Source organism: Athalia rosae, chromosome 1 (assembly GCF_917208135.1).
Source record: "Athalia rosae chromosome 1, iyAthRosa1.1, whole genome shotgun sequence".
Classification (NCBI taxonomy): domain Eukaryota; kingdom Metazoa; phylum Arthropoda; class Insecta; order Hymenoptera; family Athaliidae; genus Athalia; species Athalia rosae.
The window spans coordinates 27,259,960-27,285,664 of NC_064026.1; the positions used below are offsets into that span (position 1 = coordinate 27,259,960).

Below are 25,705 nucleotides of genomic sequence, written 5' to 3' on the forward strand. Positions count from 1 at the left end.
GATTCGGAGGCAAGTCACTTAACAGATTCGATCCGAGCTCCTACAATTAGTTATCGTTCACGCCGGCTCCACAATTTGAGCTTTTATGTGCAAGTGCAACCGCCGCCGGTGCTTCCCACATTACCGAATCGTCTCCGCACGTCACCGTCGAATTCTGCAGGGGGGGATCGAGGATCGTTGGTGGTTAAGCGAATCGGCGGCAACCTCCTCCCTCACGTTCTGTTTGACGCGCGAATTTCGATGCTCGTTTTACATGTGAAAAATGAAAAAAAATCACCCGAAAAATTCTTTGCATTACTTCTACGTTTTTTCTCATTCTGAATTTGCTCGGGAGTGTACGTACGTAGCGCGGCGATAAAAGAAGCATCGGCACTCGAGGTCAAACAGGTGTTGAAACATGAACGCGGAATAATCGCGATTCGAGATGATGTGCGATTTGGCGGGGTGTCGGAGTCGACGATGATCCGATTGAAAAATCAGAGACATCGAGTTACAGATACATATCGCCTTATTATCTACCATGCGCATTTACCTTGAAGCCGTCATAGGTCCACGAACCGAACTTGAGTACGCAGGTCTGCTCATCGAAGGGGAAATACTCGACGTCAATTTCACAGGAGGACTTATATATGGCAGGCGGCTTCCACTCAACCAGTCCCTGGTGATAGATGGTCGCCTTCGTGGCTAGCGTCACCTCGAAGTTACCGTCCGCGCTGCGATCGAGGACATTAGTGGTTCTGGGCGCTGCGGCGGGCGTGCGCATTTTTTTACTTTCATATTCATTCTCAACATTCTCTCGTCAGCTCTACCCTAAACTTTAAGCTAACAAGTGAGCACGAGTTCGATTCGTCTCCGATCAGTTATCGTCGCAGTTTTTCGGATGAGATATTTCGAAGGAAAGACTCGGATCGGATGTCTCAGGCGCGGAGTCGAAAAATGAAATCCCCATTAAAAGCTGCCGTTGGATCTACTTTTATGAAAATTTCATTCCTCCTGCTTCGTACGTCTCTTTCTTTTCAAATGTTTCTCAACGGAAAGTTGCGAAAATAGCAAAGTGCGAAATTACCACTTCATGAACCAGATGCGCATTGTCTACGCAGTTCTGTGCTCGGATGGCTTCCCAGCCGAACTCCGGATCAATCGGAGCGCCGAGTGTATAACCGGTGTGATTGTACGTGTGCAATATACAAATTTCATTAATTTAATCGCTGGCCAATTATTTCGATCGAACGATTCTCGATTAATTTTATCAGTTAACTCTCTTGAAACTCTCTTGGGACGGTTGTTACGGGTAGATGACCCTCGTCGATATCACGGGGCTTGATGAGTCTCCGTTCTCACTATGTATATAGGTATACCCACACAACGTTGCAACTTTTTTTCGCCCGATATACTTCGATCTAGATTTTCGTCTCGCCCGTACCTGTATCATCTTGTATTTTTCTTGGGCAATACGCTTGTATTCCCGCAACTCTCCTCTCTAATCCCTCGAGACGGGATCGAAGTAGTCCTTGCCCGTCCCGGGTTCTCAGTCCTCGGTAAACCAACCGCATCTAATCCACCGCTCTTAGGATTTGAAAACCCGTGAAGCCTTTCTATCTATCGGCGTACCATCGACCCCCCCCCGTATACCCCTGTATACGTGTACGTATACGACTCGTTGCTACCGCTTTTCCTACCCCCTACCCTTCGTCGCTTGGTCTTCCACGCAACTATCGGGTTATGCCAATAAATTTCTCGGGTCGCCTAAACCGATCTGACCCGACCAATTTCAAACGCAACCAAATATACTCGATAATACTCCACTCGCCCCCTACCTTCCTGTGCCCTTGCTCAGCCTTCGATTTTTCCTTATTTGTTGTATTCTTGTCCTTTTTTTTTTTTTTTATCTCCGATCACGCCGATATCGGGAGAAACCAGATTAACGTATACTCAACTTCATCTATTGCTGCAGGATATTTTTCTTTACTTTTTTTTTTTTTCTGTTTTCTCAACAAACAGGCGAAATAGAAAAAAAAACTTATATTTGTTCGAACACCGAATCAATAAACAGAGAATCCATGCGACGCTCTGTTTGTTGTAGGAAAATGAAAATCATTCAATGACAATGTTCTATTGTCTTTTTATTTATTCGATCATTTTTATTTTCGACGCAACGTTGAAGTTTGTTTTATCCGATTTAGTCACGAAAACGTTCGAACGGACTTTCTATTACGACGCCACTAATTTTTTTGTTCTTTCCAAATCCTGATACTTTGAAAATTTTGGTTACAGGGGCAGTTTCTCCCCAGTTTTCCTTTTATTCCCTGGGCATATTTTAATACGAGTAGTATCGTCGCCGGATATGTACGTTGGGGATGTATGTTTTTGAATAATTTACGACCTTCGTGGTTGCGAACTCAACAGTTGGGACACCGGTGACCATATCCCGAGGGTATCACATCGGAAAGCTCAACTCCGATACGAACCTCTACATCGTTCATGTACAAGGGTGGGTACCTACGAGCTGAGAAAATTCTCACTCGAGGCATTCAACTTCCTCATGCTGAAACGTAGCTACCGAAGCTCGAAAAAATTCTTTTTTTCTTCTTCTATATCGCAGATGAATTATTAACCTACGATATTGCGGGGACGATCGGTCCATGTTTATTTAATGCAGGGTTGGTTGGAAATTGGCAAGAAGTCCGTTTACTCCTTCTTTTTTTTTTTTCTTTTCCAGCGCCGTCAACGTTCACTTATTCAAAAGTCAATACAGTGTGAAAAATGAATTTCCCTTGCGATGCGAGGGGCTATACGATGTCGTTCCCTTTTCATTTTATTCTGTTCTTGTTTTTTTTTTTTGTTTTTTTGTTTTTTTTTAATTTTCCCGTGACATTTTTGGTTGATAAAAATTTGACTCGAGTGTACCCGATGATATTCCTCGAGGTAGGGGATTTAATGAGAAGACTTCTCTACCTCTGAATATTCACGGGACTCTTGAGTAATCGATCTTATTCAATACGAGAGTTGCATCGCGCCAAAGGACTCTAACTACATGGATTAAATTTGTCATTGAATGTGAACGTAGAGTTACGGGTGGGCTTTGTATCGCCTGCAGTACCGTACAGAGATGCTTTGGCTTCGCGATGACGGAAATTGCTTGTCGTGGTGAATATTCAATTATCTTTTTTCAGAATAAAATTAAGTCCGTAACAATATTTTTATTTTTTTTTATTTTTTTTTTTTGCTCGGAAAAACATCGTCGGCATATTATCGTGTATTTGCGACGACACCGAGTGCACTTCATTTGCATACAAATTTCAAAGCATCAGCTGCAGGTTATTACTTCACAGTTTTTTTTTCTTTTTTTTTTTTTTTTTTTGATTCTGTATATCGATTTTTTTTTTTTCAAATAAAACGAGACAGCGCACATGACGACATTTCTGAATGTTTTCTTTCGCGACCCCGGATTGTGGTTCGGTGATAACCCCGTTTGATTTCACCCCTTTTCCGTGTTCTTCTTTCAGCGAGTACCGTAATTTTTAATCCCATTACGTTTCTTCTCCAGACTTGCAAGGTAAGCAAAGGCTTTCATGCGAAAAGTTTGCGCTCCATTATCGATTATTATTATTATTATTGCGTAAGTTCGTCGTTTTGCGGGCGGTTCCATCAATATTATACGAAATTAGTCACTCGGTTGAAACAATAGCACACCCCATCCAACGACCGTGTTTGACTAACATTCGCCATTTCACCCTTGTACAAAAACAAATACCCACCGCACCTGAACGCGCGGACGTGATGTGTAACCTCGGCGATATTACAGCAGAGGCGGTTGCGGTCTGGCGTCGCGTATATTTTTCGAATAACTCATCTGTTTCACCGGGTAAGTGTTCAATTGATTGCGCTCGACGGAAACTGGTCAGTCTAGACGCGAGAAGCGAATTCCGGTGGATCGAGGCTGATGAAAAAAAAAAAATTTAAACAAAAAATAGAAGGAAAAATAGAGTCGAAAAGTAGAGGAAAAGTTTTATTTCCTCTAACTCCGGTATAAAGAGTCCGGGATTCTAAAGGACCCGCGGGGTGCCGTGAAGGGTGAAAAAGTGGGAGGAGAAAAAAACGGAAAGTCGAGTTCGATAAATCATTTTATTCAATAAGAAACTTGCCTTTGGACGATTCGCGCAATTTATTTACCATCTGTCCTTCGCCGTTGACGAAAGAACAGCCTCGCCACCCGCGATCTAAAGAGGCGTAGTTACTGTCGAGATGCCAGTCTGCCTGAGAAGTGGTGAATCGCTGGGCTAGCTACTACAAGATTTTGCGGAACTTAAATTATGCCACATTATTATCTGCACCGCAAAGCGAAAATCTCAATCTCGATCCATCCGAGATTTTCATTTGTCCATAGGACGGTGGTCCGATTAAAAATGGAAAAAAAAAATTGGCTGAGAAAAAAGAAAGAATTTTTTTCTCGATCTCGGTACAGTTTGCGAGCTATTTTCGCGTCGCTCTATACACGTATATTCCTTTTCATTCCGTCTTACAAGATTGCTTTTTATGTCCACTGTAGTCGCGTAAGCAATTTTCTACCCAGTTCGAGCGAACCGAAGCGAACGTACGGAAGCGGGAGAATTTTTCGACGGTCAAAACTTGAAAGGTAAACTACCCCCGAACGGTAATTTAGACCCCGTAGCGATTCGTTGGACGAGCGTAGGCGTACAGAGCTCTTCCGACCTTTTAATTTCCCTTCTTTGATCTCAACGATTTTTCCAATCCTTCGGAGATTCTGCAACCGGGGTTACGAATAAATAGCGTTCGACAAATTCTTTTAATTGCGTAGCAACGTTGTATCAGCGTTTACCCGGACTGCGCACGTAGTTATACACTTCACCGCAAAATTCACTCGACGTATGGGATCAATAAATCAAACGCAATGTAACAATCGTGCTGCACTCGCACTTGTTACACACGAGGGTTCGAAGGGTTGAGCAGCTATCCAATTTATGACCAATTTTGACGAGGGCTATACGCGATGCCTACGGGATAAACTTTCAAGCACGTACATACACATCGTACACCCGTGTATGTGAATATGTGTTCGTGGAACATTATCGAGCTACATTTCAGTATCGTTACAAACATCGTAGGACGTTGGTGAAATAGAGCCTAGCGAGGGATAAAATTTTCTACCGAAATGAAAATTCAAATCGGGCGTTTGCTCCCCGTTTCTGTACGCAGAGAACCGCTTTCCTTTTTCGCAGACCCCGACGCACGACGAAGAAAAAGGTGCCACTCTGATTGCCTTATTTTGCTAATCAGAAGGAAGCTGAAATTCAATTCCAGAAAAATTTCTCCTCCGACATTCTCAGTTACGTAAAAAGTTTAGAAAATAACGTCGAGCTCCGAAGGATATTACGGACACGTGCGAAAGAACCTGTGTGTCTGTGGAAACGATGCACATAATGGAAATGGCGAGAGCGACGGTAATAATAATGATAAGAAGAGGTAAAATAATGAAATGAGAAACTTCGGAAGATGCGGATACGAAAAAAATAAACGTACGTATACACATAGACGGAAAGGGAGTTAAAGTCTCGCTGATTTAGCACGGAGTGCACTCCGCGCGTATAGCAATAGCGGACGGGTGAGTGGTGCAGTAGGACGGCTGTACGTACACATATTCTTTCGCGCACCTTTTTCATCCCTTGGTACCGTATCCGCCTCAACTTTTTTCTCTCACATTTTTTGCTTTTTCTTATTCTTATTTCTGGTTGGCAGCCATCACTTCACCGATACCACTTCACCCCCTCGCTCGCCGTTCTTCAGCCCAAGACAGCTTCGGGCCTTTGTCCTATCGCTCTCTCTCTCTCTCTATACCGCACCACCTCATAAAAGGCTTAGCCGGCAAATCTGCTGCACTCTACGACCTCCGACATTAGACCTTTGTAAACCTTCTTCGCTTCGTTCGTATGCCGATGTGAGTACGTGGCGTGAGCTGCGTTGTGGAAGAGAGCCAACGCCGTCTCGTTTTATTTTTTATTTTTTTTTCGTTTTTTTTGTTTTCTTTCGTTTTTCTATCAGTTTTATCCGTCGTCCGAACGACGGCGAGATGTCGAGTAAAATCAAAGAATGAAATCAGGTCCCGAACCACCCCCTAAATATTGAACATCATGTATAACGAACGTCGTATATTAATAAATCTTCAAAAAATCGTCGCTCGTGAAATGAAAACCATATGCGCAACCCCGACGACGATAGTCATCGGGCAAAAATGACGGCTAACGGCAACGTCGTCGAGGCGTTGATCTCCCCGGGATAGTTTTCCTCCGTAGTAATGTCACTTATTGAGTTTGGGAGGTCGAAACTTTGGGACGAGGCGAGACGCAGCGTTGACGCTTGATAGATCAAACCGCAAAAGTCAGACTCACACCGTCGATCAACCGTCGTACTAATTCCCGTGCCCCGCATGTCCACCGACCACAAACTTTGCACGTCATCGATCAGCGTCGATCTGTAGGCAATCATAATTATCCGATCGTAAATTATGCCACGTTGAATTATCGACGTATCCTCGAAGCGGCGCGAACTCTATACATATAACGCACTTCGATATTTTCGGCTCCGCCGTCGCGTCGCTCCGAAAATAATAATGGATCATTTTCTCGTTCGCCGGCGCAGGTTCCGTATCTTCGAAATTAAAGGGTAAGCTTATTTCCGGCGGATTTTCAACTACCGAGTATTTCAATGGATCCGCTCGACGACGTAAAGTTTCCAACGGGATCGCGTAGTCTTGGAGGGACTGAAGGGACTCTATAAATCTAGTTTTGACCTGATTTAATCCCGCCGAACAGTCGGCCTCGAGGTTTAATATCTTCTGCTTATAGAAGTTTGATATCGCGGAGGGAGTTGGATCCAGATATTCATTAGACTGAACGAAATCCAATCCGCAGCGAAGACCGTTAACGTCGCTCCGATAGGGATCGTCGTCCGTGAAAATCGGATGCTCGTCGAATCGACCCTGTACGACGAACGTAATTCATTCGATGAAATTATTCGCAGGAATTATTTTGCCGATACAAGTTGGACTTTAATCGGTTTAAACTGTACGCGATGAAAATACTTATTTTCGGTACGGTCGGTGCACCGTGGTAGAAATAGTAATCGGTATTGGACTTACGCCAAGTGTGCGATTTGGCCTCAACCGATACCCAAAGTAATCTAAAGCCTCGTTGTGGTCGCGAAACTTCGAGCGAGGGAACAATTCTGTAAAGTATATCGGAAGATACGAGATCAGATACCGAAACAAAAATCTACGAGTGAAAATTTGCGGGGAAAAGATTTAAACCTATGACCGGAAGGGGTTGGGGTTTCCCGAGGTTTCGATCCGTTATGTAAGCGATAGTTTCTTCAATTTCTAATTTTAGGTTACATCGTTCGTTTTGAAGTGCGCAGCGAAGCTCCTCGAGGATTTTTCTGAGCTTTGATATCCTCGATACCAGAGTTACTTTTTCGTCACGGTTCACGCTTTCCGGGGCAGTTTTCTCATCTCCGGATTGCGACATCGCCAAACTGGTGGTTTTATTGGCGAGAAAAAAAAAAAAAAAAAAAACTTTTCAAATTCTGGACGCACGCATTTCGCGGTTCGTGGTTAGGCAGCCGATCACGAGACAAAAAAAAAAAAATAAGAAGGAAAACCGCGATGATATTCGCACAACTTGTTTTCGATTTTCATTTCTCACGCGTCGGAGAATCCCGGCCGCGGTAACGCCGTTATTAGCAAAATTGAGCCATTGCAGATTAATGTGCGTAAAGTATATTATTTGAACGATCAACGGTGGGTAATTTAACCAAAAACCACCTTCGCCTGTTTTGTTACCCCTAAAATTTGCACCTGCATCGGAGATAAGGTCGTATCTCATAGAATGAGATCGGCATAAATCTTGTCGGGGCATTTAGGCCGACGAAAGACACATCGTCGCCATTTTCAAACTGTTGCTTCGAGAATGCAATCAGGCGCGATAAAAGCGTGCGAAGGAGAAAGAAGAGAAGAAAGTTTTAGATTACATGTACGATGGAATAGGGGTAGGAAAAATTCTTTGTATTAGTCGAGGCTTAAATTCATGAAATAATCAGATCTTCTTCACACGTGGAAAGCGACTTGTTAAATATTGTATGAAATAGAGTTAGTGCATTACACGTGACAGATTTGACAATGGGGTTAATTAAACCGTCGCGGAATGAGAGCGACGACGACAAAGCGACGAGACGCGACGCGACGCGCAACGCCTGCAGCAGCCGCAACGGTAGCGGCTGTAGAACGATGTTGCAGAGGGAATGGAAAATCGAAATCACGAGCCCGCACTAATTATTGCTCATCGCACGAGCGTGCAGTGGAATAGTATGTGCATCGACGTGATGGCTGTATAATAAATTTCAATTACAGCGTGTTTGCCGAGAGTTGAAAAACGCGATACTTCGTTATTTATCCAGTGGGTAGCGGGTGTATTAATATTTTCAAAAAAAATTACACCACTATCAATTTATAACATCAACGGAATGATGGAAATAAATGCTCAGCGAACGTTCCGCACCACTCGCATTTTCAATCCACGTTCTCGCCACATTTTTTCCTCCCTCTTTCGTCGGCACGAAATTCGAATGATCAACGCCACCGGACAATCGATCTGAAAAAGTCAAGTGCCTCTGCACCGAGCAGCCGCAGCTTCGGCAAAAACGCTGCAGTGCCATCAGATATATATTTCAGCCCTTGAAATCTAATCCACGGAAAACCACTTCCACTTCTCCAAACGTATGAGGATCTGATTTCAACCCTCGAGATGAAATGTAAAGACGAAAGAAAACAGAATCAGATGCTTCGATATTTCGTGTTTCAATTTGACAAACGGACGGGCATGGTTGTCACACGCGTATATAGTAATCTTTACTCGTGTTACTTGTACATATCGTCGGTACAAGTGCTCCAAGGCACTGATATTCGGCGATGATGTACTGAACGCGTCAAGGATTATCGATGGACTGAAAATGTCTGACCGCACTCGATAAACTTAAATAGGCAAATGTTATCGAAGTTATCGCTGCAGAAGGGGTTGCGATATCGATTTCGAATTTGTCGCCCGGTTTATCGCCACTTTCCCATCTCACAGCGTGCAGGTCCCCGCGACTACCGACGGTGTAATACTTCCATTTATAACGGTATGTCTGGGAAAATAAAAAATGGAACCAAAAAAAACGAACACTGATCAAACGTGACGAATGCAATCACTTCGTCACACTCCTGTATTACCATCGCCGAAAGTTTTCATTCGATTTCGCGAAATTGTGAATTACATGACTGCAGTTTTTCCGTTCCTTTTTTTCTGTCTTTTTTTTTTTACAAGGCATTAGCTTGAAACGCTGATTGTGTGTAAACATAATTTTACCCGGTCCGCGAGCTTTCAGCGTGATGTACGTACATATATATGTATGTACATATTCTCAAGAGGACCGGATCTGGAGTCACCGTTACGCTTATACTGATGCCGGTTGGCTGTGAGATTCAATTACTAAATCCGAGATTAATTTTTTCACGAGTCATCCAGCTACATCTGCTATCTCCATTTGATTTTACCCAGTACGTTGTCGCTCCGCGGTAATTCATTATTTTGCAAAGCGGAATTCGAGAATAAAATAGCTGCGAGAAAAAAATCGCTGTTTGCCGAATTTCGTGTAAAATGTGAGATATATGTTCCCGACGAGAAGAAACACATACGTATACATGATAGATGGTGACAAATGTTTCAGAAACGTTCGCGTGGAAATAAATTTGCTTTCTACATATGCAAAACTCGCGTATTTCACCTATGAAACTCTGAAAAAACGCGATATACGTGCGGCCTACACTAAATTCATCGATAATTATTTATTTACAACTTTTCGACATACCATCATCACATTTCACATGCATGTTAAGAGGTTTTTTTTTCGTCGAATTACGAATTTTCCCCATTGGATAATCTATGTATCTTTGCTCCGAAAAGTGAAAAATTGGCGGTAACTCGACCAATTTGATAAATAGATTAATTTAACTTGTGAATTCCGATTCCTGAGATCAAAATACACAATAGCCTATAAACCCGAAAAAAAAATGTTGATTTTTCATCCCAAAATCGACAACATTTCAAGGGGTACCCGATTGGATTTTTTCGATTTTTGGGCCAAAAATGAAGTATTTTTAACATCGATCGAAAGACACTTTTTCGATGTATTTTGACATGAAATATTCAGTTCGAGACAAACTTCCCAGAGAAGAAATCATCGCATTTTTAGCGTCAACGAATTTTACGTTACATTGATAAATAATACGAAGAATACATTTCCGAAAGAACTGCAACTTCGATTCGGGCTATTGTTGTCTCTCAAAAATGTGCTGGAATAGACGAAATTTTCAAGACCGGAATCAAAGTCGGCGCTCGATTTCGCGAGCTCTCGTGCACGAAAATGTGAAAGTTGATTACATTTTTTCACTTTGAATAGAATCTGTATGTGGGACTTCCCACGTTAGACGCATGCCAACGAAAACTCGTCATGAAAATGTCAATTTCATCGTTAAAATCCGATCATTCGTTCCGAGCTCGAGCGCTCTCCATCTCCTTCGTATTTCTACCGCTCCGCGGCGTACCGCTCCGCGGCATACCGCCGCGTCTCGTCTCTTTGCGTCGTGCTCACGCCCCGTTAAGGTTTCTCGCAACCGAATCCCTTTCTCTGAAGAATAACCCAATGCAGTCGGTGGATCGGTCGGTAATGAGCACCGGCTCGATCGTCCCAAGGCGAACCCACGTTGCTTTTCGCGACACCCAATTTTTACACGTGCGTCAGGCTTTTGGACAGCCGGCACGTGCCGCAATTTAAACATAATTTATAGCTTTTTAATAGCCGACGAGGTGTGAAATTCCTTTCCTGATTTTTTTCTTGCCCCTATTGTCAGCACGTGTCAGACGAGCTGTCATCACCTGATAAAGATCTTGTTCACACCTCGTAATTCAGTTACCCCTTTCATCCACCTGATCGGCGGCATCTCTTTGCGGTAGTTCTGCGAATTCTATGTAACCGCAAACCGTTTAAGAAAGTAAATATGTGGGAAATCAGTAGTTACATATGTGGTTCAGAGTACACTCAAGGAGTTCATTTCGGTTCCATTCTGCCATACTAAGGTATAAGCCTTCAGTTCAGAATCGGAGCAACTGGGTGTACAAAAAAAAAAAAAATCCAAATAAATTTTTTTTCCCTGCATCGCGCTATTATACATTATGAAGGGGAGACTGATAATTAATTCGTTGCTTTTCGAGCTCAAGATAACCAACACAATTTTTTGGAAACTAAAAAAGTGAACACACTCCAAGATTCCCTTTGCATTTTTTCAATTTTTGGGCCAAAAATTGAGTATTTTTAAAATCGATCGTATGATACTTTTCTTACGTATTTTGACCTCAGGAACACGAATCCGTTGGTCAAATTGAGCTACGAATTTTTCTCATTCGAGATATCCTTTGTGGGTGCCTGTTTAGGCACCAACAAGGTAGAAGGCCGAGTTCATGTGTAGAATGGAAGGCGATAGAATAATTATCGGTTATCGCCGATGATCGCCGAGGTGAGGTAGAGGGGCGATCGGGAATTCCTCGATAAGAACCGAGGATTCGCGGAAAGGAAAGGAAGATTAGAGATGGTGTGTGTCTCCCAGGGTCGTCGCGACGTGCACGTCAAATATATATATATATATACCCAGGAGATATAAGATAAGTTTCGAATAATTAATATACATTTCCACGAGAGCTAAGGGAGATCAGAACTTGCATCAAACTGTTTTATACTAGGCCCTAATATATATTTTATACACATAAGTCCTTTCTACGTTTGATTCCGTCATATGCACAATCATTGCATCTATCTATTTTAACATATATGTTTTGCTTAAAGCTAAGTTTTTTTACTGCCTGTTATTTCGTTATTGTCGACATTTTATTTATACAATAATCGTTATTTATTTTTGTGCTTTGTTTTCACCGTAAATCGTTTGTTCGCTAATTTATTATTATATCTGTGATAGCGTCATATATTCTCATTTTTACACTTCAAGATTGTTAGACAAGTGGACCGAAGAGATTTAATAAGCTTTTGTTATGTGCATATATGAACGCAATTTTTACTGGAATTAATATAAAAAGACTATAGGTCAAAAGACGTTAGCAGTAATTTAAATTTATTGGTCCTAAGATCCTAACCCACAACATATCGGTCGATCGTCTTAATCCGATCAACCAGGCTAGCGATCCCCTAAATAAGAGAATCGTTACATTGGCGCCCGAACATTAAGACTGAAAAAACAAATACAAACAGAATTTGAATGCCGGTCGAAAGATCACCACCAATAACTCGATCATATAAAACAGGCAATACTAACGAATTTCAAATTATCTCTAATAGTGCAAACAAAATAAAACTAAGAAGAACAAGTAAGTCGAGCAATAAAACAAAAAATACAATGACTGACCCAAATGACGTATTTAGCAGGTCAGGCCAGGAGCTAGAAGCAACAGATACATTGATACGAAACGGCGGTACGTTGCATATGGAGATGCAGAAAGAGTGGCAGCGGATTCAGGACGCAAGGGCGGAATTAGACCGGCAAAGGGCAGAGTTTGCAGAAGAGCAAGCACGAGGGAGAGATGAAAGACAAAGCGACACACGTCCACAAAGGACAATTGACCGAATAGACGAGGTAATGATGGATGGTTTGGCGAATAAGTTAAGCTCGTTCAATATCGATTTAAAATTACCAAAGTTTCATGAGGAGCGGAACCCCATGGATTTCATAGAGGAAATCGAACGTTTTTTTAAGGCAAAAAATATTCAAAGAGCGCAACAAATGATTTTTGTAGAAAACATAATAGAAGGTAGGGTCCGCATCTGGTACGAAATAATGAGACACACGATGCCGTGCTTTGAAATGTTCAAGGAAAGATACCGCCAAGAGTTCTATTCAATTCCAGTACGTGTAAGAGTTAAGAATCAGTGGTCGAACCGACGTTATAGTGCTCAGGAGGGAACCTATCAGACGTATTTTTACAAGCAATTAAAAGAAACGCGTCATTTCGAGCCCGTATTAACCAGCTATGAAATAAATTACACTATCATCCAGCAATATCCGCCCAGAGTCCGTAATAGTCTCGTAGCGATAGACCTAGCAAACACCAACCTAGTAGCACAAATTCTATCGCAGCTGGATATGGCGTTCGAAGAACAAAAGAACAGTAATGACGGAAATTATCGGAACGACCGAAATAGTGCGAATAAGACACACCATTATCAAAACTTTTCTCAAAACAAATCATCTAGAGTCAACCAAATGAAATATAAATCCGGTGGTAGTCGTGGGGCGTATGGGAGCAGCCGCCCTAATTCACATTATGAATCGTATAAATACGGCAGATGGCGTAATTATGATTCGCGTCCATCTCAAAATTATGAATCACAATCGAATGAGGTACAAGAACGTTTCCCCATGCCCGATTTCAGATACCCTCCGCCAGGTCGCGAAACAAGATCACATGGACAAAATAGCTGGGAGAATTTAAACTAAGGACCGACACGATACAGAAAGGTCCCGTATCGGGTCGTGTTTTTTTTGATTTCATAGAGGACCTGCAGAAAGATGTGGAGGGCGATCGTTCGCAGGCACAATTAATTGATAGTAATAGAATACCGTGTCCGTATATTAAAGTTAGAATTGGTCGAAAAACAATTCCCGCGCTGGCTGACACTGGTAGTCAAATTACCTGTTTGTCGGAGGCATTTTTCAATGAATTGGCTAAAATGAACAGATATCATGAACTACCAGTACACAATGTCACTGTAACCACCGCCATCGGGAAAAGGCCCACTGCTGTAAAACGTCAAGTGTGGGTTGAAAGTATTATAGGCGAACAGAGCGTATCTCATCCATTCCTCGTCATACCCGGTTTAATGGAACAGATAATTTTAGGAAATGACTGGTTTAATCAAAATCAAGTAGTCATCGATTACGAACGTCAAATGGTGGCGATCAATCGAATTTGGTACGGGAGGGGGGCAGTATCGTTTGGGCGGGGATCCGCCGAGAAGGTGCTGTCTGAGATGCAGGGCCATTTGATGCACATTACCATTGCGAGAAGTTGTCAAGGCAATCATCAAATGTACGGAGTAGTAGCTACTGATAATTTAGTTAGAAATATAGAGAATACGGACGTGAGAATCGATTCTTCAAATATATCAAAGTTTGACAATAATACTCATAGCGGTACATTAAATCCTTCGCATAATGTTGATTACTCAGAAAGTACAGATCAAGTTAGAAACAGAGAGGATATAGACGCAATAGGACACATTAATGGAATTAGCGTAAATAATATGAAAGGAAATATAAATGATTCAGCGATTGAAAAACAAACTAAAAATGCGGAGAATGTGGATATGAATATGACGAATGTAGAAAAATCGGGTAATAATGTTGATAAAGAGCGCGCTCATGTTATGAAAAATATTATTAACGAAATCGAACAAGGTGTTACCGTTTCTACACAAAGTAAGAGTAACAATGATCGTCGTGTTGTAAATTTAGTTGATAAGATTGACCGGCATACTCCTTTTAGCAATCGTGAGTCATTCGGATCAAGTTCACAAATTATCGATGGCAATGTAATCAACAATTGTGAGGATAATAACAAAATAATGGCAGCAAGGGATTCTGATTCAGACTGCGCCTTCGAGGAGGATCTTCGCACAGTCGCGCGACAGCTATCGGTACTGAATCCATCGCGTGCGCGCGATATCGTCAACCTAATAAGACGCTATCGGTTAGTTTTTTCCGACAAACCTGGTTGTGTTTTGAACTATAAACATAGAATTAAATTGAAAAACGAGAAGCCATTTATTAAAAAATCGTATCCAGTACCACTAGCCATACGAGGCGAAGTACAAAAAGAGATTGCAGCAATGTTAGAAGCAGGAATAATAGAGCGATCCAACAGCCAATATTGTAATCCACTACGTATAGTAAAAAAGAAGGATGGAAGGATTAGACTTTGCCTGGATGCGCGGCAATTAAATGACGCTATCGAAGGGGACAACGAGGCGCCACCCCCGATAAATGAATTAATACACCGTAATCATGGAGCGCAGATATTCACGACCCTTGATTTGACCCACGGATATTGGCAGATCCCGCTTGACGATGACTCTAGACAATACACAGCTTTTTTGTTTGGGTCGACGCTGTATCAATTTCGACGCATTCCGTTCGGAGTTAAAACCGCGGGTAGTGGATTCATCAGAGCGCTCAGTCTCGCCCTTCGTAAGGATTTCGACCACTTTCTTACCGATTATGTGGACGATCTTTTAGTCGCGTCAGAAAATTTCGATGAACACCTGATTCATTTAGAACAAATATTCCGTAGGCTACTGGAGCACAACTTTACTCTTCGTCTATCAAAAGCCAAATTCTGTCAAACGGCGGTAAAATTTTTAGGTTTCGTTCTAAATTCGGAGGGAGTAAGTCCGGACCCCGATAAACTGGACGTGATCAGAAATTTCGCGGCACCTAGTAATAAATTGCAATTGCAAAGTTTTCTCGGCATTTGTAATTATTATAGGCAATTTGCTCTGCATTACGCCAGTTATCTATATCCGTTTCGGGCACTTCTAAAAAACGATACGGATTGGCACTGGACGGAGGAACACGCAACATCATTTCAACATCTAAAAGAAAATTTCCTAAAGGTCGTTACGCTACATCATATTTTACCCGATCGGAAGTTGCGATTGCAGACCGACGCATCAGACAAAGGTCTTTGTGGGGTTTTGTATCAGGTAGACGACGATAATTTTCATCGGATTATATCAATAGTTAGTAGATTTCTAATACCGGCTGAAACGAACTATACTACGACTGAAAAGGAGTTATTGGCGATAGTATACGCCGTGCAAAAATTTCGGATATACCTGGTCGGGCAACCGTTTGAAGTAATAACCGATCATCAGGGCTTAATCTTTTTGAATAAGACTCCATTTCAAACAGCTCGACTCGCTCGATGGAGTTTGCTTCTCCAGGAATTCTCCTTCACAATTAAACATTGCAACGGTCGAGACAATTACATTGCTGATTTTTTTAGTCGTAACCCCGATAAAAATTTTAATCATGTCGAACCCGAGCGCCTAATTGTTTCGCGTTTGTTATCTTATAATCTGCCACAGATCGGTGCTTGCAGTGTCACAACGTTAGCGATAACTTGTCATCTAGAGCTAGATCCCGTTTTGCGTGACAGTTTAAAAAACTTGCAAGCGTTGCAGAGCGAAGACAGCGCGGTGGTCAAAATAGCGGGGCGCAGCAAGGAAACCGGGTTTGGGGAAAATTGGCAATTGCACAATAACATATGGTTTCACCGAGAGTCTTGCGGGGAAAACTGGAGAATAGTGATACCACAGACATTGCAACGCCTTGTCACAATGTCGGAGCACGATCGCCTTGGGCATCCAGGAGGCTACAAACTGTTAACGCATTTGCGTAAATTTTATTATTGGCATGGTATGGCAAGGGATGTGAAGAGATACACTTTGGCGTGCGATCTGTGTCAGCGTACTAAGTACCTGCCTTATAAGATGGAGGGGGAGTATGGCACCGTTCGAGGTTCGAAACCATGTCAGCTTGTTACTGTAGATTTCTATGGCCCTCTGCCGAAGTCAACTGGCGGAGTACAGTACATATTCGTTTTAATTGACGCTTTTTCGAAGGCGGTTGCCCTATATACGATTAAGCGAGCCACAACACAGGCTGTTCTAAAAAAGATATTTGATAATTTTATTCCGAGGTTTGGCAAGCCGGAGAGGATCCTTTCTGATAACGGAACGCAATTTTCTTCAGCCAAATGGAGAAATAGTTTGGAGCGAGAGGGTATTGCCGTTTCGTTTTCGTCTATCCGACATCCACAGTCGAATCCGACAGAGCGTGTCATGCGTGAGTTAGGACGGCTGTTTCGTACATATTGTGCCGAAAAACATACGAAGTGGGCGAAATTCGTACCTCAATTAGAATTTTTAATGAATATAACGACGCATCATAGTACTGGCTATCCTCCGTTGGAGCTACATTATGGTAAACCGATTCATCACGAAATTCTTAACTTATTTAATTTCCCACCAGGAACAGAAAAGACACACGGGATGAAAATGGTATTAGCAAATGAGAATCTGGAAAAAAGTTTTCAAGCAAGGCGTCGCCAACAAAGCACGGTGTCGCATGTGTCATTAAAAGTAGGAGATCTGGTGTTGCTAAGGGTCCCACACATATCAAATGCAATGGACAGAACCACCCATAAGTTTTTTCATTTGTACGAAGGTCCGTTTGAAATTATAAAATGCATAGGGGCTAACGCTTTCACCATCGCTCATATCGATGACCCAAAGAAGGTAAAAGGTACATATAACCGACTAAGTCTAAGAAAATACCATTCCATCCATCATGACTGATTTATTTGAAAATGAATACGTAAATAGCCCGATAAATGACGTCCTTGTGCCCTGAAAAAGTTTCAGCTCCAAAAAATATGACAAGCATCTATGTGCGTAGGTGTGAGATTAGTTTGTAAGAGTATTTGAATTTTGACGAGTCTTGACGATGAAATTGTGTGACATGCTAATTGTAATATGGACGAGCTACGGCGATTTATAATATTGAACAAATGATCTTGCCATGTATGAAAGGAACAGATGTAAGGACGAGTGTGAAGAGATATTATCATTTTCTGTAATTCGGCGATTGGGCACCTCAGCCAGAAAACGAAGCGGGGCAATGTGGGTGCCTGTTTAGGCACCAACAAGGTAGAAGGCCGAGTTCATGTGTAGAATGGAAGGCGATAGAATAATTATCGGTTATCGCCGATGATCGCCGAGGTGAGGTAGAGGGGCGATCGGGAATTCCTCGATAAGAACCGAGGATTCGCGGAAAGGAAAGGAAGATTAGAGATGGTGTGTGTCTCCCAGGGTCGTCGCGACGTGCACGTCAAATATATATATATATATACCCAGGAGATATAAGATAAGTTTCGAATAATTAATATACATTTCCACGAGAGCTAAGGGAGATCAGAACTTGCATCAAACTGTTTTATACTAGGCCCTAATATATATTTTATACACATAAGTCCTTTCTACGTTTGATTCCGTCATATGCACAATCATTGCATCTATCTATTTTAACATATATGTTTTGCTTAAAGCTAAGTTTTTTTACTGCCTGTTATTTCGTTATTGTCGACATTTTATTTATACAATAATCGTTATTTATTTTTGTGCTTTGTTTTCACCGTAAATCGTTTGTTCGCTAATTTATTATTATATCTGTGATAGCGTCATATATTCTCATTTTTACACTTCAAGATTGTTAGACAAGTGGACCGAAGAGATTTAATAAGCTTTTGTTATGTGCATATATGAACGCAATTTTTACTGGAATTAATATAAAAAGACTATAGGTCAAAAGACGTTAGCAGTAATTTAAATTTATTGGTCCTAAGATCCTAACCCACAACATATCGGTCGATCGTCTTAATCCGATCAACCAGGCTAGCGATCCCCTAAATAAGAGAATCGTTACACCTTGATATTTCACTTCTTGGGTCGATAGACTGGCGACAATTCGATCAATTTCATAAATAGATCAATCGGGCTCTCGAATTCGAATTTCTGAAATCAAAATATCCAAGAATACCGTAAAAATCCCTAAAAACAAAGTATGTCGAATTCCGGCCCCAAATTTGAGAAAAATCTGAGACTACCAGTCAACTTTTCAGAATAGGATTAAGTACACGTTACACGTACGTACAATAAATCATGTCACAACGACGAACCGGATAGCGTAAAAAAAAAAACGAGAAAAAAGTAAGAGGAAATAAAATCAGAAGGAAATCTCAATTATAATACCCATGCCGGTGTTCGGTGAGAAAAATCAGGTTAGCGCTGTGACGGAAGCTTGCGGTACCTATCCGCCCCGGTGCTACGGATAGAAAATAAAAGTAATGAAATAGAAATACTTGGTGCAGGAAGGGTGCGGGAAATTCGAGACAAAAAGCAATCGGATATATAACGCCGCTCTCTCAAACGTCTACCAAGACTATTTTTCCCCTTGTAAAAATGTCGATGTGGAATTCGCGCCCGAAAAAATAAAACAAAGCGAACGGAATGATGAATTTTTTCTTTTTTTTTTCTTCGAACCCGACAGACAGAGGGTTGAAATATATGTGCGCTGTTGCGTATGCCTGAAATTTCAAATTAACGTGGGAATGTTTCTAATTCTATGCTTTGTCTCGGGTTAAAAATTAATTCATCTATATGAATGTGAGGCGCACATATGTGCGTTATGTACCTCGAATAACCTTGTAGAGATGATGTGATAGAAACTGACATTTGTAGCCAGAGCTTTGGGATGAAAAATACTCATTCGAGGAGACAGACAGCTGATCCATATAGCGGATAGGATCTTTCATATGAAAAAATAGACATGTACACGTAAACTGTACAATATACCTGTATATATTTCGATCGCGATACAACAACTTGTGGTATAAATTTGTAAATCTTTTCCTTTTACCCTTATTTCCACGTACGTACATAGAAACAAGCCATTTGTAAATGAAAAACGCAAGTCACTCGTTCGCTCTTCCCAAATATTCCGAATGGAAAAAAAAACCATACAGACATTTCTCGAGTATAACTCGTCTGTGCGGAAGCTGAAGGAAAAAAAAAAAATGGTTTGAAAAAACTCGTGGTTATTATCCGAACTGTATACGCGTACGCGAAGATACTTATGTATACCGGGGGCTGAAAAATCGAAGACAAAAAGAATAAATCATTCATCGGGTCTGAACAGAAAATACATCGTGAGGTATTCGTGGTGTAAAATCCATTTTTCCAACATTTTTTTATTCTCATTTTCATTGTCATGTCCGCGTGAATTTTCTGTAACCGTATTCACGGTAACTCTGAATTACATCGGAGACGTCGTTCGATCGAAATATATCACTCGAAATTTTCTATCTTTTTTTCATCCGCGTAGATTCGGTGTGCAATATTTTTCCTCTTCTGTTCATACATGTTCGTTAATGTGCGTACACATACGTGTATCAAATGATACATTAGACATTCGTCGCGAGAAGTAGAGTTTTATTGTTAATTGTTATCGACATTAATTTACTAGTCATTTCATTCGCAAATACTCGCCGCAGCGCCCATTTCTCATGCGATAATGATCTATCCTCCCTACGCTTGTATACTTTATATCGTATAAAACTAACAGGTAAATATTTATTTATATACTAACGTGTCTTTTATTCACCTACGGTATGTTATGTTATATATGTATATGTATATCATATTTATATGTATATAATATATGCGCAGCCGCGTTACGTATAAAAGTTACGGTCTCATTAATGTTGTGCACATACGTGTTTGTAAATCGATCAATTCTTCGATCGTGAAGTTTATCGTTTTCTTTTTATTCAATTTAATTTTATTGCGTTTTATCTGTTTCTCTCTTATCTCACATAACTTTTAAACGAGGTAACGCATCTCTGAAAAATCTTCCAAAATCCACGTGAGAATAAAACCCGTTGTGAATTGTGAAAAATTTTCAATAACGTCCACTCAACGGACCAATATTAATTTTCATTTCGATCGATTTCCGATCGATCTTCCATTGATCGAAGTTTCCAAAAAGACTGATGTGAAAATATGAACCATATACGACGATGATGAAAATTTTTTTTATTAGATCTCATCAATCTTCCAAATTAATTTAACAGCCAGACCTGGCTTCTTTCTATGACATAAGAAAAAAAAAAAAAAAAAATTAAAAGAAGAAAAATCAATCCATCAATTTTTTCTATCCAATATGTACATTTTTTGCTCGATATCGCAAGCCTCGTATTAAAAAGGATTGAATATTCGTCCGTTAGAGTGAAATTATTATTTTGGCAGCATGCGGTGCCGCTACGTAACGTGACATAACGTATGTGAGGTAGTAACGTTTTACAAATGAATTCTATCTACTTACTTATTATAGAGAACTATATCAGGCCGCCATATGTGGTCCGAAGGTACGTGGAGCATGTGAACACCTCCGTACTCCTTCGGTTCCCATCTGAGCTTGTAGTCGTACCACGACTTGAAACACACAAGATGCAAAAGAAATAAGGGGTGAGTCGTCTCACGGAATAGATTTCCGAGTGTTCCATTCTTTTTTTACATTTCTTTCTTTTCTCGTCTCTCGATTGGGCTTCCCCTTGTGTCGGCGCCCATTCTCTACCGAAAGTTTTTACAATCTCGCATGCTAGCGAGCGATACGACAAATCCGGTATACATCTGCAACGGGCACAGGTATGTATACGGTGAGCGTAATGTATACGGTATACATTTGACTCTCGAAGCGAAAACGTATAATATTGCAATACCGGGAAATATTGGACTGGAAAATTGTGTTCTTGTATCGTGTGCGATTTTATTGAAGGGCTGCAGAATACGTGTATACCTGTATTATTCCTTCGTGTAGCGGGGAAAATAAGAAAATAACGTCGCACTCGAAAGGGTTCCGTTTTACTTTACAATCTAAATTTCCGATCCAACGTTACAACGGCGTGTCTTACGCTGACGCTCTGTAATTATCGTCGTGTTGTACGAACTATCGCGTATCATATTCGTGGAAAGGATATCTACACACTAGGGTGGGTTGGAAGAAACTTTTCTTTTTCATTTTCTTAGCATAGGGGTAGAATTTTTACCTTATAGAAAAAGAAAATTTTTCAAATGTGGAAAACATTTATTACTTGATATTTTGAGGTAGCCCACTCGTTTTTTGAATAAATAATTGATCAAGTGGAGTACTGAAGGCAAAAAAAAATTTTCCACCTAATGATTACTCGATCGATTGCATGAGTAGATAATTTTGGCTTTCAAATTTGGATTCCTGAGCTGATTATATGTGAGATTACTCTTGAAGAACCAAAAACAAATTCGATTCTTGAGCAAAAAATAAATCATTATTTAAATTGGGTTTAATATGCTTTTCTTACGTATTTTGACCTCAGGATTCCGAATCTGAAAGAAAAATTGACCTATCTCTAAAATTGACCGAGTTATCGCCAATTTTCATCTTTTTGGGGTCAAAAATAAAAAATTGATTTTTTAGTCTATCTTGATGTATTTTGAGCTCAGGAATCCGAATCCGAAAGAAAAATTGATCTATCTGCAAAAATGACCGAGTTATCGCCAATTTTTCGCTATTTTTGGCATAAATTCGAGGATATCTCGAAGGGAAAAAATCGTAGCTCAATTTGGACAACGGATTCGTGTTCCTGAGGTCAAAATACGTGAGAAAAGTGCCATACGATCGATTTTAAAAAATAAAAAATTTTGGCCAAAATTTGAAAAAATCGTAAGGGGTACCCCTTGGAAAAATCTCAAATTTTGGCCAAAAATTTTTATTTTTTAAAATCGATCGTATGGCACTTTTCTCACGTATTTTGACCTCAGGAACACGAATCCGTTGTCCAAATTGAGCTACGATTTTTTCCCTTCGAGATATCCTCGAATTTATGCCAAAAATAGCGAAAAATTGGCGATAACTCGGTCATTTTTGCAGATAGATCAATTTTTCTTCCGGATTCGGATTTCTGAGCTCAAATTACATTGAGATAAATTAAAAAATCAATTTTTTATTTTTGACCCCAAAAAGCTGAAAATTGGCGATAACTCGGTCAATTTTAGAGATAGATCAATTTTTCTTTCAGATTCGGAAACCTGAGGTCGAAATACGTAAGAAAAGTGTAATACAACTATTTCTCAAACTACTTCACTTTTGGCCCAAAAATCGCCACACATCCCAATCGGTATACGTTGGATTTTTTGGATTTTTGGGCCAAAAAGGAAGTTATGACACTTTTGTAATGTATTCTGACCTCAGGAATTCAAATCTGAGAGCTAACATCATTTACTCATGCAATCGATCGAGTAATCATCAATTATTCGCTGTTGGGAGCAGAAAAATTAAGACATATCGATTGGTTTTAGTCGTAGACCCACTCTGATTCGTCGCAATCCATGCATGGGTCGAAATATTCGAATTTCTCGGTCTACGAGGGAGCCTGGCTTTACTGGAGTCAGGTAGCCACGGGCGCGCGGTTTGTTGTGGGGCGTCACCTCTGCTCAGCCCCCAAGGTGACGTCTCACAACAAAGCGCTACGCTGCTGCCTACGCTGACTCCAGCAAAGCTCGGGCTCCCCGACTCAACTTCAATTTTAAATCAAAAAAAGAGCATGTCATTTTTTGATTTTATACGTGAATTACAAAAATAATAGGAAAAAAATTTTGAACCGTGAACGAGTAAAATACAATCACAATCGACAATCTTCAGATATTTTTTATGATTTTCGAGCAAAAAAATGCTGGAAGTACCCCACTTGAATGATTATTTATTCAAAAAACGAGTGGGTTACCTCAAAATATCGAGTAAAAAATGTTTTCCACATTTGAAAAATTTTCTCTTTTTATAAGGTACAAATTCTGCCCCATGCTAAGAAAATAGAAAAAAATTTTTTTTGTTCAACTCACCCTATTACACACCCTTAACAGAAAGAAAAAAAAAAGAGAAAAAAAAACAGGTGCGATGAATTGAATGAATGTCGTCATTTTGTGTAAGTATAAAATGAACGTGACTCTTTACTTCGATACGTTTCGCGGTTCGAATACCTCGTAGACTCGCAGCTATTGCACTCTTCGCACATTTCGTTGCACCGTGCGATACGTGGTAAAATACACGTAATCCGTGCTGCGGCATTTCTTTGAAAAGTTTAGCTGTGTGAAATTGCTGCAGTTTGCTTTATGATTTACGATTCTTAGTCACGAGTTTCTCGTATTTCCTCATGGGAATTATATTATTTACGCTGCAGAAATACACTTTTCTCTTTTTATTTTTTTTTCAATATTTTTTTTTTATTTTTTCATTCGGTATACGCGACCTGCAGCTAACCGGGTGGTATACATTTTTATGGAAAAGTTCGTTCTGCACTCTTTACCAGACAAACAGATAAATTCAAACTTTAATTTCGGCACCGAAAATAAAAGAAATCAACTACGGTCATACGTAACGCTCAGCTGGGGACGACGCGAAACTTTTAACTTGCGGCGTCTGGTAAACATCCCCGTAATTTTTCGACCACTGCCGTAATACCGAGAAACGAAAACCCCGGGACCCAAACGATTTTCATGGGGTGTCGAATTACACCCGTACCGTATGAAAACTGTAACGGTTGAATCGAATCTTGAAATTGAATCAAAAATTGAAAAAGAAAATAATCAAAATTGTACACTACGTTACAACAAACGTCTTTTTGTGGTTCTTCTTCTCGATTCTGGATCGACTACATGAACGGTACCTACCGTCGATCAAAAAATCCGAAGCGATTTGGATGAAAATTATTCACGATGAATGGGAAAAAAAATTAAAACAAAAAAAGACGAGAAAACAATTGGAGGGCAAAGCGAAGAAGAAGAGTCATCTTGTTTCGTTCGATTTTTTTTTTCCTATTTTTTATTTTCCATTTTCCATTTTCTATTTGTATTTTTATTTTTTATTTGTTTCGCTCTCGGTCGTGCTCTTTGCCTCTCGCGATGAATTCGAGGTACACCTATACGTGTGTAGCACGCTTTGCTGTATATGCAGTTGAAACAGCAGTACCCACCGAACTTATTGTTAGCATAGTGATACATTATTCATCTGCATTCTTGTAGACTTTTGTGAATTATTCATCGGTATATATATACGTTCCGAAACTACAACCGAACAAACGCGGCTACCGAATACGTATAGGTATACAACTCATTCACTACGAATTATTATTTCCCGTACCTACGGGGCGTTCGGGGATACAAAAAACGAAGGGAAAAATAATTTTGAATAAGAAAGAGTTCTACAAATTGACGGTTTGACGCTCACCAAAAATAGACCTAGATTAAGAGCAAACGGATCCTCGCTCGGTCCTGATTGAAAAATCGTTGAATCCCGGAAATTTCCTATTCTACGTTAACACGGTCGATCGAATCGCGATACCTCGACGTCGGTGCCGAGGTGATATAAAGCCGTTTTTCCTCGCCCCCCAGGCATCGCTTGAATATCGAAACACACTTCGTTACTCCGATCGTCGCACGCGCGTCTCCGTCTTGCGTTCGAAAAACTATAGCGAAAAAAAAAGGCGTTTTTCGGTAAGTACACGTATCGTGTACGATACCTACGTAGATATCGTGTATTACATATGAGGTGAGGGAAAATGAGGCACGAAAGGAAAAGGTTGGGAAAGGAAGAAACGAATTTCGCTATACACGTCTGCTCGAAGACCCAGCCGCGACGTTGAGGGATGGAGCGTCGTTTTGTGACGCGAATGGCATCCCTCACCTACGACTCTGCTCAGCGCTTCGGTCTCACGGGATCAAGGAAGGGGATGAACCGAAGAAAGAACGAAAAAGTGGAGGAAATAAAAGGAGAAGGCCAAATAAGAAAGAGGAAATAAAATAAATAAAATCAAATGAGAAAAAAGTCGGAAAGATGGCGAGACAAACTGGGTGCAGGGCTGCCCGGAGCCACGCCCCA

At 40.7% G+C, this 25,705-nt stretch overlaps 2 protein-coding genes across 2 annotated transcripts in view; both read right to left on the reverse strand.

Annotated features, from left to right (window-relative positions):
• Window positions 1–25,705, reverse strand: part of LOC105683369 (acetylcholine receptor subunit alpha-like) — a 97,308-nt gene that overhangs the window by 40,903 nt on the left and 30,700 nt on the right. The window contains exons 4-5 of the mRNA XM_048660188.1: window positions 21,119–21,228; window positions 533–713 (exon numbers count right to left, since the gene is read on the reverse strand). Of these exons, the coding sequence (XP_048516145.1) occupies window positions 533–713; window positions 21,119–21,228 (291 nt within the window). The remainder of the gene's footprint in view (window positions 1–532; window positions 714–21,118; window positions 21,229–25,705) is intronic.
• Window positions 764–7,704, reverse strand: LOC105683370. The gene is made up of 4 exons (XM_012395906.2): window positions 7,325–7,704; window positions 7,157–7,242; window positions 6,585–6,997; window positions 764–6,490 (listed from the first exon to the last, which is right to left on the reverse strand). Exons 1-4 carry the CDS (start codon window positions 7,539–7,541, stop codon window positions 6,238–6,240), a joined length of 969 nt encoding a protein of 322 aa, XP_012251329.2. The 5' UTR covers window positions 7,542–7,704; the 3' UTR covers window positions 764–6,237.